The following is a 12,262-nucleotide window of genomic DNA, read 5'->3' as shown; positions in this document are numbered from 1 at the left end:
CAAAATCGTGAGGGCGGTAAGGCCCAAAGCAGACAATATTCAGCATGTTGGGCCGGGCTGTTACATAATAACATAGTTGTCAGATCTCATGAGGGTTTAATTTATTAAGTGGTTTACATTATTATATTATTAGATTATTGAGACAATTTAAGAGGTCACCAAGTTCAATTAATTATTTTTTATTAAAATAATATTTTTTTATATAAATTTACGATGTCGTTGATTTAATCTAATTTAGATTGGATTTAATTAGATTAACTAAATTCTAAATTAATTTTTCAAGTTATTTGAATTTAAATATATTACTGTTAAAACTAATTCAAACTAAAACTTTACTTAATTCATGTTCTAAATTGGAAAATTTCTAAATCAATTTGTGAAATTATGTTAAGTTAACAATTATACGTAAAAAATTTTAAATTTTAAAAAAAGAAAAGATGGTGATTTAGGATTGAAAAACTCCATATAAACAAGACAAGACATGCTACATGTAGAACACTTGTACTAGGAATTATCTACATGAACGCAACTACTCGGTGTCAATTGCGTGTATCAAGAGCATCTCATATATATATATATTTCAAATTTGATATTTGAAATTAAAAAATATAACAAATCAACAAAGTAACTAAATAACATGAGGTTGATTTGGTGATAAGATGAAAATCACTAAAAAAAAAAAAATGATCTTACAAGGTTCTTGATAGTATGGTAACTGTTGTAACCCATTTTTGGGTCCCCACAAAAAATAAAATAAATAGCCAAAAGAGGTTAGAAAAATAACAGGAGGTATGAAGCGCCCAGAAAATGGTCAGAAAAATTAGTCAAGGAGGTTAAAAATACAAAGATGGATTTTTGACAATATATTCTTAAATGATGAGAGCCCTGGTGGATAAGAAAATTTGATTTTTGAGGAGAAAAGTCCAAATTTGGAGGTTTATGGACTTAATTGGATTTTTAATTGAATTTATAGAGGATTTGAGTGCAAGAAAAATTGATTTTTAAGTCAATTTGGGCTTTAATTATAAGAAATTTAAGTTCTGGGGCCAGAATATATTTTTTAGGAATTAATTAGGTCAAATCAGGGGCTTAATTGCATAAATATTAAAGTTTAATGGCCAATTAGGGGCTTAATTGTGAAAATCCGAAACCAGGGACCAATTTGGAAAAGGCGCGAAGATAGAGGGGGCTGTATTGAATTGATTCAGGGGCCTAATTGAAGAAATTAGAAGTTTATTGATTAATTGAGGGTCAAATTACATAAATTAGAGACCAAGGACCAAAGTGAAAAACGCGGCCAACTATAGGGGCGGAGATTGAATTTTTCAGGGATGCAATTGAAATGGAAAAAATATAATTAAGGACTGACTTGGACATTGACGCCTTTCGGTGCCCTTTTTTTGATTTAAATGAAACGACGCATTTTGTCCAAAACGGCGCCGTTTCATGAAAAAAAAAGAAAAAAGAAGAAGCTCGGAACGGTGTCGTTTTGAAAGACACTGTTCCTCTTTCTTCTTCCCCTGGACGTGCAGTAGGGGAAGAGAGAAAGATTTTTGTTTTTTTCTTCTTTAAATTATGCTGCCTCTCTCCTCCGCACGCTTCTGTCACAACCCGAAGCCCCATGCCCCTTCATTGATGAGACCCCGAGAGGCGCACCCTGTCAGTCACACCCATTGGCCACCTTATTCGGCGCCGCGGCAGGGCAGGAAGTGGCCGCTCCCTATGCACAATGATAGGGCAGCGATAGGGACGCCCCCGCTCCCTTTGCCCTATAAATAGGACCCAAACGCCAGCACGCGAGGGGGAAACGAACGGAAAGAACCGAGAGAACGAATCGAAAGAAAAAAAAGAAAACACAGAGAAAGAAAAAAAACAGAACCGAAAAGGGGAGAGAAACCACCGAACAAGAGAGAACCATTGAAAACCCAAAACTGAGAGGAAGGGGGGAAGCTTGAAACTGGGAGGGAAACTTAAAAAGCAAAAAGAAGACACAGAACCGTTCAGAACAGCCGCTTGGAGTCGCTGTTCGTGAGCCACGACACCGCCACCGGCCTCCATCGCAACACCGCCAGTGAAGCTGACAGACCAGTAACGCGCCGCCTCCTCTGTGCCAGGTAACTCTTCTTCCCCCTCACTGTTTGCGTTTTAATTGTTTTTCCTCCTACATGCAGCGTTCTGCATGCAGGAGGAGGGGAGGGGGAAAATAATTCCCCCCCCAGTCAGTTTATTTTGCTAGGCCAGGCTAATGCTGGCCCAGCGTTGTTGTTTTTTTTCCCTTTTCTGGGCCAGACGGGTTCTGGCCCAGAAATATTTTTATGTGGGCCAGAACGGTTCTGGCCCATCCCTGCTGTCTGGGCCGGGTCTGGCCCAGACAAAGATAGGAGAGTTGTTGGGCCGAGGCCGGCCCACATAATATTTTATATTATTTATTATATTATTTTATATTATTTATATATATGGATATATGTCAAAAAAAAAAAAAAATTTCTGAAAAATCCTTGAAAAAATATTGTTGATTTGCCTGTATATTTTTTGTCAAAAATGGCTTAATATTGGTTTGTATTTTTATACCGTAAAGATACCAATCCAGTATTAAAATACCCGGTTTTCGTCAAAATATCAAAAAAAAATTAAAAATAAAGATGTTTTGCTTTCAAAAAAAAAATGTTGAAAAAATCCTAAAAAATATTGTTGATTTTCCTGCATATTTTTATCAAAATGGCTTAATATTGGTTTGTATTTTTATACCGTAAAGATACAAATCCAGTATTAAAATAGCCGGTTTTCGTCAAGACATAAAAAAAAATATTTTTTTGTTTTAATGCATACGGCCTAGTCTCTCCAATATATATATATATATATATATATATATATATATATATATATATATATTATATATATATATATATAAGTAGGGGTGTTCAAAAAAACCGAATAACCGAAAAAACCGAGAAAACCGATGAAAAATTAACCGAGAAAACCGAACCGAGATGAAAAACCGATTAAACCGATTACTAAAACCAAAAATCTTTCCGGTTCGGTTCGGTTCCGGTTTCACCACCAAAACCGGCGAACCGAACCGGCTACCCATAAAATTTAACAATAAAGCCAGAAACGTCCTCCTAGGCTCCTAGTATAAATACTAAATGCAAATATCAAATGGTACAGTTAACTAGTAAAGTGTAAACCTAAAGGCTAAACCTAAAATTACTTTTGCAGCCGCCGCCCCTCACACCAGACCCTTCTTTCTTACTTTCTATTTTCCCCTTCAAATTTCATCTTCTCTAATCTCTGCCTCTTGCCTTTTTACTTTCCAGTTTCCCCTTCAAATTTCATCTTCTTTGCCTCTTGCCCCCGCATACATCTCTTCTCTCGCTAATCAATAAGCAAATGACCCAGATCTCCGCATCCATCTAGTATACTTGCAGTCGAAAAAAAACCCGAACAAAACCCGGCCCTTGGCGTCTCTCTTCACCTGCAACAGAAAGAGTCAAAGAGGTAAAGTTTATTATTTATCCTTGTGTTAATTATGGCCTTCGTGTGCTTGTAAGTTTTACTTGTGACATTTGTTCCATTAGAGATCTCTAACCTCTGCTTCTTTTTCTATCCTCTTGCAGGCTTGCAGCTAGAGTTTTTGCATCTTTCTTCAGGTTCACCCCCTTTCCCCGGCTCTCTCTCCTTTCTGTTGATATCGAGTTATTGATTGCTTTGTGTTGATTTCTGTTGATTTGTGTTGACTGTTGATATCGAGTTATCTTTCAAATTTTTTACTGTTTTTACATCTTGTTTGCGTTGATTTGTGTTGATCTTTGATCTCTGATCTCTGTTGATTTGTGTTGATATCAATCCATTTTCTGTTGTATTAATTCTAGGCTGCTGGCAGTGTGTTCATGACTTCATTTTGTTTTATTGAAATTAAGAATTCTTTAAATTTAAATTATATTTTGGTGATTCAAGGTAGGCTGCTGGCTGGAATTTCTGGATGTTGGTGCTGGTGTTGCTGGAATTTTTGAATGCTGGTGTTGCTGGAATTTTTTCTTCAAAGTTCAAATTATGCCAGATGTTTATGATAATTTATTGCTGGTTGCTAATGTATTCACTTGTATTTTTCTAGTGCGAACAGACTTTTAATTTGAGGTTTTAAAATTTGATCATGCATCTTGCATTGATTTAGCACTTTGAGAAGTATATTAAAAGTTTGCATCTCTGTAGGATTTTAACTACTGTCATAATTCATGTCCAAATTTTCATTTATATTGAAAGTTACTAAATTCATATTAAAACTTAGCCACGTGAATTAGCTTAACATTTATTTTAAAAGCTGAACTTACTTTAAATTTTGAAGCTTAATTTAACCGAAATTGTAAGCTAATTTTAAAGCGTAGCCATGCTAAATCTTCCCAAACCGGAAGCCAATTTTAAAACAAAAACCAAAAAAACTCATGGGATTAGGTTTCCCGGTTTTTTCCTTAAAAAACCGGATTTAACCGAACCGGACCGGTTCGGTTTGAACCGGTTTCCGGTCCGGTTCAGTTCATTTTTTGCAACAATACTATAATTCGTTCGGTTGGTTTTTTTAATCTAAACCGAACCGAACCGAACCGTGAACACCCCTATATATAAGTATTATAACATCATATTTTCACACAACAAAGAAAATTTCAAAAAAATATATGTATTAACATGCATTTTGGCTTTAATAACCAGTTTATTCAAACCATGAGAACTAGGCCAATATTTCAAAAATTCTAAAAAATTCTTTTTGTCTTCTTGTAGTATTTGGGATTACGAATTTATACGTAAAACGTATTCCTAATATTAAAAATAAAGTTTTTGTATAGACGTTAGAACGGTTAGGATTTTACCCGATAAGATAAAGACTTCCTTACCGAGGAGGATTTTTCTTGAACCATGGACATACCAACAACTAGAAACACAATAACACCTTAGTTTTTATCAGACAATCAAACAATGCAGCTTACCTTAAGTAAGACGTATTTGGAGTGCTAATACCTTCCCTTTAAGCAACCAGTCTCCGTACTCGATCTCTGAGACTAGTTAGGGTTCCTAGTGACCAAAATACTAGGTGGCGACTTCCATTCCATTTTCTACCAATAAAAGACAATATTTTCTTGTCTCCCCATATTTTTCATAGATATAGATAGATTTATATTGTAGATTTAAAATGGGAAGAACAATATATTTTTGCCGCGACGCCGCACACGTGCGACAGTAACAATTGTTTTTTAAAGTTTTTTTTGTTTGAAAATATATTAAAATAATTATTTTTTTATTTTTAAAAAATTATTTATGACATTCACACATTAAAATTATATGAAAATATATATAAAAAATTAATTTGAAGTTAAGAAAAAAATAAAAAATAAAATTCAAATTTTTTTTAAAATATTTTAAAAATAAAAAAATAAATATAACATTGATCTTCTCATTTTATTTTATATAAAAAAATAAATAATAAAGTTGAGGTAGTTATAGTCATAGACTTTTAAAAGCGTTTTTAAATTTTGTTTTTATTTTTTTATTAATTTTAAATTAATATATTTTTATTATTTTAAAATCATTTTGATGTGTTGATATTAAAAATAATTTTAAAAAATAAAAAAAATATTATTAATATATATTTAATATAAAAAATTATTTAAAAAATAACCACTTAACAAGCTTTAATTCAATTGCCAACCGTGCCTCTTGTCAAAATCTGAGTAAAAAAATAGAGGGATCTATAATTGCAATTACGATTTACGAGGGAAAGAAAGAGCCATTTAAAAACTTTTCTTGGCTTTAGGTGAAATTTGCACGTGACAACATCGTCCAAAGTATAAAATAATTGAAAGGTCCCTAGAAAATACCAAAAGGTAAGAGGCACAGAAAAAGCTCATGTTAGAGAAATTGTGGAGATCATTGTATAGCATTGCGACGATAGTGAGGATAACATGCATTTAATATTTTTTTTTTGGTACAACCATTTCAAGTTAGAAGCTTGAAGTTTTGAAAGTATAATTTATATTCTATTTTAATATATTTTTTTTAAATAAAAATGCTTTAAATTTAAAATTTATATATATCCATACTATTTTATATTTTATTTTTATTTAAATAAGATTTAAATTTATAATCGTTATGTAATTAAAATTTTAATACAATATTAAAAAATCATTTCAACCTAAAACTTAAATGATTAAATCAAATTAAATCTTAAAATATAGTACTATTCAAAAATTAAATAATTAAATAAAATCAAAATTTAAAATATAATTTATATTATCTTTTAACATAAAAATTAAGAAAAAAAATAAACTAAATTATAATACTATTCTTTAGAGAAACTCAAATCTACAAATTACACTCTTTTTATTAAAAGTTTCTTGAAATGAATCCATACATTATACATTATGATATCAGCGAGTGCAAAAGTAACATTCAATTTTTCAGAGAAAAGTTTTTTAGCTGGCTATCCTTCGTTATCAAGGATATGCTCGATGAGCTTCCATATAAAGCTCTCCATCCTCGTTATACCTTGAATTGTCGGTGTGTCCACAAGTAACCAGTACAGTAAATTACCTTTATATATATATATATATTCTTGGCTGTCAGGTGAAATATGCATGTGACAACATCCTCCATAGTACAAAATAATTGAAAGGTCCCTAGAAAATACCAAAAATTAATAGGTAAAGAAAAAAAAACTCATGATAAAGAAATTGTGGAGATCATTGTATAGCATTGTGATGATAATGACAACAGCATGCATTTTATTTTTTGTGTTGGAAACTGAAACATAAATTACAGTAAATTATATTACTATTTAATTAAAAATTTAAGTTATTAAATAAAATTTTAAGATATTATTTTCTCGGTTATTAGGTGAAATATGCATGTGACAACATTGTCTATAGTACAAAATAATTGAAAGGTCCCTAGAAAATACCAAAAATTAAGAGGCAAAGAAAAAGCTCATGTTAGAGAAATTGTCGGTGTGTCCACAAGTAACCAGTACAGTAAATTACCTTTTTTTTTTTTATATATTCTTTTCCCTGTTTTCAAAATTCCAAGATAATTTGAGTGCTCATTTAATTTATCTCAAGTTAATTTGTGGTCAAGAACCATTCCCGCATCTTTATCTCCTCGACCGCTACAATTTACTATGATTTTGGTGGCATTTGGTAAATTAGGACAAAGTTTGTCGAGGAATGCCAGTGCATGAGCTGCCTCCAAGGATGGAATTATGCCTTCTAATCTGCATAGCCTAAGGTATGCTGCAAACAAACAATGCACAGGGAGCCAAGATTATTGCAAAATCTACTTTCTTCAAGATAATTACAAATAAAATAAATATAGGTTAAACTGAAAATATTATTCACCCTTAATAAATAAAACTATATAAATATTATTTAAGACTGTACATACCATCTACAGCCTCTTTATCTGTGGCAGAATAAAACTCAGCACGTTCTGTGTCCTTAAGAAAGCTCAGCTGCGGACTCACCCCTGGATATTCCAGCCTGCAGAAGACAGCAAAATATGGTGACAGTAAATTTCTGGGAAAGGATTTGTTAACAGTACAACCATGGAGCTATTTATTATTAATAGATGGTAAAGGAGTTCTATGGACTCACCCCACGGCGATTGAGTGTGGTCGTATTATTTGTCCTTCTTCGTCTTCCAACAAATAGCTCATGGCTCCATGATAGACCCCGACTTCTCCTTCACTCAGAGTTGCAGCATGTTTCCCGCTATCCAAGCCAAACCCTGCAGCCTCGACTCCTATCAACCTCACATCTTCATCTTCTATGAATTCATGGAACAATCCCATTGCATTGGACCCGCTCCCGATACAGGCAATCAGCACATCTGGCTTGCCACCCCATTTCTCCATTGCTTGCCTCCTTGTCTCCTTTCCAATCACAGACTGAAATTCACAGACCATGCTTGGACATGGATGAGGCCCCACGGCCGTGCCGGTCAGGTAGTAGCTTGTCTCTAAGTTACTTGCCCATTCCCTGATTGCCTCCGAGCTCGCTTCTTTAAAACCTCCTTCCACAGGTTTAACCTATGCAAATAGAATAATGCACAAAGAGGGAATCCCGATTCATTAAGTTTTTGCTAGATAGATCAAGCTTTGGAAAAAAGAAGCTAGAGGGTATCTCACCTGAGCACCAAATAGTTTCATTAACAGTACGTTCGAGGATTGTTTTTCCATGTCATCAGAGCCCATGAAGACAGTACAAGACAAAGACAGCTTGGCACATGCAGCTGCAGTTGCAACACCATGTTGTCCAGCACCAGTGGCTGCCACAACACTCTTCAGGCCCATGCGTTTGGCAATCATCGTCTGCGCAACAGCGTTGTTCATCTTGTGTGCTCCACAGTGATTGAGATCCTCCCTCTTAAGGTAAATTTCTGCCCCTTCTCCATCTTTATTCTTGTAGTAATTTGTCAATCCTTGAGCAAAATACAGAGGCGTTTCCCTTCCTACGTAGTCTCTCAGGGCCGTCGCAAGCTCCTCCTACATTTTCATGAAAGTCCACGTTGTAAGCGCTAACCTTACATTACTGGAGGTTGGTGAAAATCATTTCTAGCAGTGCAAAGAAATATATAACAATAAAAAAATAAAAATAAAGTGGCAGCAAACCTGAAATTCAGTATCCTGTAAAGCATATATGAATTCAGCTTCCAGCTTCTTCAAACTAGTGATTAGGGTCTCCGGCACAAAATTCCCTCCAAACATGCCAAATTTTGCCGGCATTGACACCTCACGGGGAACCTTTCTTTCAATCAATGTCCTCGTATTCATAGTTTTAGGAGTAACAAGCGAACAGAGTACTGGTCGGCCACTTCCAGTTCTTCTCTTATCAGTTGTTATTAGGCTTGTGTGCTTGGTGGCAGGACATAAACCACCGTGTAATTGGCGATTCAAGAAAGTTGTGTGGATACTGCAAGTCGTATTCATGTTATTGCTGTACGTAAAGCTATAAGAAATTATCTGGGGAATACTAAGCGTTGATTTTCATGAACTGGTGGTGTGCTGCTTATAAAGAGAGCAAAAGTGTGACGTGTCACAACGTTTTAAACGTTTTCCTACATTTCGAGACAACTGATAAATACAACCTCTCCGCATTTGTTATTAAAAATAATTTTTTTAAAAAAAAACATTTATAAACATGGTTATGAAAATCAGCTGCACCCGGCTTGGTGAGACAGGATATGCAGTGTAATGTGAAGTTTGATTTTTTATTTTATTTTAATAAAGTGGGTGAGTACAAACTTTTTTAAAAAACATTTTTAATTTTTAATAAACTTTAAAATTATAAAATTAATTTATAAATACATAATCTTACATCTTTTTTTTTTTTATAGTCTATATTCACATGAATTGATTTTTAACTTTTCGATATAAAATAATTATATTATACTTCATATCTTATGTTTTTTTTTTTTTATAACCTATATCCATATAAATTATTTTTTAACTTTTTAAAGTGAAATAATTATATTACACTTCATGTCTCATATTTTTTTTTATAAATTATATTCATATGAATTGTTTCTTAACTTTTTAATGAGAGATAATTATACGCCTTACTTCATGTTTTAAATTTTTTATTATAATTTATATCTATATGAATTGTTTTTTAATTTTTCGATGTATAATATAACTATACAACACTTCATGTTTTATATTTTTTATAGTCTATTTTCATATTTATTGTTTGAAATTTCTTTCTTAAGGAATGTTTTAAAACTTTAAACATAATTTTATTTTTTATTTTTTGAGTTGATCCAAATAAACTCCTCGTATAACTCTCATGTTAGGTATAATAACTATCATTGATGATAAAGATCACCTTTTACTATTTGGGATATTGTTCATACAAGACGAGAATTGTAGTAGTTTATTTTAATTTGATTTGACTTTAGATTTTATATCGATTAAAGCCTGTAATGTGATTGTTATTGGAAATTGAATAATTTAAGTTTTTTTTTTAAATATAGTTTTTAAAATAAATACATGTTGAAATTTAATTAATAATTAAAATTTGTTGTGATGGAAGTTAATTTGCCTAAGCAAACAACTTGTTCTCCACATAATTTTTTTTAAAATAAGATATATGGGCTAGTTTACAGTTTGTTTGGGAATATAATTGAAGTTATTTTTTATTATTTAATCGTAAATATATTAAAATAATTATTTTTTATATTAGTGCATAAAAAAATATCTAAAAACATTAAAATATATTAATTTAAAATAAAAAGTTTTAGATTTTTTTAAAAACACTTTGAAAGTTAAATTTTTTTTTAAAGAACAGGTGAGTTGTACGAGCTTGATGCTGCTAGTCCATTATTCATTGGGTATAGCTTAAAACTACAGTTGGTAAAAATGGTCTCGTCTGGTTAATTCAAGAAATCTGCAACTTAAAACCTGACTAAGGCTACATTTGTAGTTAACAAAAATTGTCTTCCCCGATTTGTTTTTTTTAATAATCCGCTGACCAGATCCAAATTCAACAGTATGAAGTATGAACACCAAGAAATTAAAAATAAAATGACAAAACAATGCTATTTTAATAAAAACAATTCATCCAATAATAAATCACATCCTTTTCCATGTCGGTTTTTGAAACGAGACTGACAAGTACTCTTAAAACTATTCTTGTGGTGACCAAGGCATTTAAACGTGTTTCATGCTGTAGCAATAATCTCGTCCGCGTACATATGCAATAAAAAGGACTCATGTTAAACATCGTAGAAACGAGAATTTCTTCTATGATGTTGATCTCTAGGAAAACTCCAAATGAAGAAGATAATCCAACATGGACAAATCTTTTCATAAAAAATCTAGACAGAGATGATGATCGGATACACGTTTGAGCCCACAAGTTAATTAGTCATGTGATTAATATAAAATAATCAATACAATTTAAAAATTTAAATTGATAGATGAAATTTCAGGATATAATTATTATTATTATTTAACACATCTTTTCAAGTGAAAATAAATAATTTTTTTGAACTTGAAACTTACACAGGCTCATATTACATTGTGTTTATTTTTTATCAAATAAATAAGGATTGTAAATCGAATTTGTGATCATTTGGTCATCAAGACTTTGATACCATATCAAAAAATCAATTTAACTAAAAAAAACTTAAACTATTAAATAATATTTTTAAATATAATTTATATTATTTTTTCACAATTAAAAATTTTTAAATAGTAAACAAAACAAAAAAGTTGATTGTTTTTTATGTATTCTCCTAGCGGGGTCGCAGCGTTATAATGACAAGTCCACATGTGAATTCCAAATAAACAATCTTTCCGTGTTTGGTTTGATTCAACAAGTTAACAAAAAAATAAAAATAAAAAATTGATTGTTTTGATGCTAATACTTTGAATCAAATGATATGTACGTACTATAATTGTCTTAATTGTTTGACTTTAACACGTAATCTATTGCTTTATTGCATGGCAAATTCTGTTCCATCATTTGCATAATTTACCTAGCTCCCAAACCCAATGTATACTATTGTTCATATTTTGTTGCAAATATATATATATATATATATATATATATATATATATATATATATATATATATATATATATATATATTTCTTTCAATTTTTTTTTATTCTGTCACAAAGTTAATTGTTAAAAATATATGCAATAATCTTTCTTATTATTTCCAATTATATGGTAATTATAAAATTATAGATAATCATCAAACAACAAACTAGCAATATATATTACAAATATTATGTGAAGTTCATACTAGTTCTATTGTAACAGAATATATTCTTTTTCTACAAAATTAAGTGTTTATCTTGTTTTGGTTTCAAGATTAAGGATTTCTTTTTAATTTTATCCCTTTACGATCAAGTTTGTGTCTTTTATTAATGATTTTAGTTTCTATTATACTTTATTTTTTTTTTTTTTTGTGGTTTTGCTCTTTTGTTCTACGATATTATTATTATTATTATTATGTTTTAAGAGTTTTTGTACGTGATTTCTTAAAGATGTTACACGATTCACCTAATTTATGGCTTCCTTTTCTTCTAGTCAAAGAAAAAAATCATACAATAATTGTGAATGAATATTTCTAATTTCATCTTTTCAGCAAGATTTTATATTATAGGATTTGTTTTGATTTATATCCTATATAGAGTATTCATAAAATACTCCAATGTCAATATTATAAAAAAATGGATTATAGTTTAAAAGATATAACAAGAAGGACCAAAA

At 31.2% G+C, this 12,262-nt stretch overlaps 1 protein-coding gene across 2 annotated transcripts; it reads right to left on the bottom strand.

The window, feature by feature from the left end:
- Window positions 1–6,444: 6,444 nt before the first annotated feature.
- On the bottom strand, window positions 6,445–9,009 carry LOC118035846 (tryptophan synthase beta chain 1). 2 transcript variants are annotated; one of them, XR_012171200.1, is made up of 6 exons: window positions 8,654–9,009; window positions 8,171–8,527; window positions 7,638–8,071; window positions 7,429–7,523; window positions 7,029–7,277; window positions 6,445–6,582 (listed from the first exon to the last, which is right to left on the bottom strand). XR_012171200.1 is itself a non-coding variant. In XM_035041500.2 (5 exons), exons 1-5 carry the CDS (start codon window positions 8,969–8,971, stop codon window positions 7,102–7,104), a joined length of 1,380 nt encoding a protein of 459 aa, XP_034897391.1. In that variant the 5' UTR covers window positions 8,972–9,009; the 3' UTR covers window positions 6,988–7,101. The 2 variants fall into 2 exon arrangements, 1 of the variants encoding a protein (XP_034897391.1); XM_035041500.2 differs by lacking the exon at window positions 6,445–6,582 and having other exon boundaries at window positions 6,988–7,277.
- Window positions 9,010–12,262: the final 3,253 nt, after the last annotated feature.

The sequence above is a fragment of the Populus alba genome, chromosome 11 (assembly GCF_005239225.2).
Source record: "Populus alba chromosome 11, ASM523922v2, whole genome shotgun sequence".
In the NCBI taxonomy this organism is placed as follows: domain Eukaryota; kingdom Viridiplantae; phylum Streptophyta; class Magnoliopsida; order Malpighiales; family Salicaceae; genus Populus; species Populus alba.
This window is presented reverse-complemented; position numbering and strand designations above follow the sequence as displayed.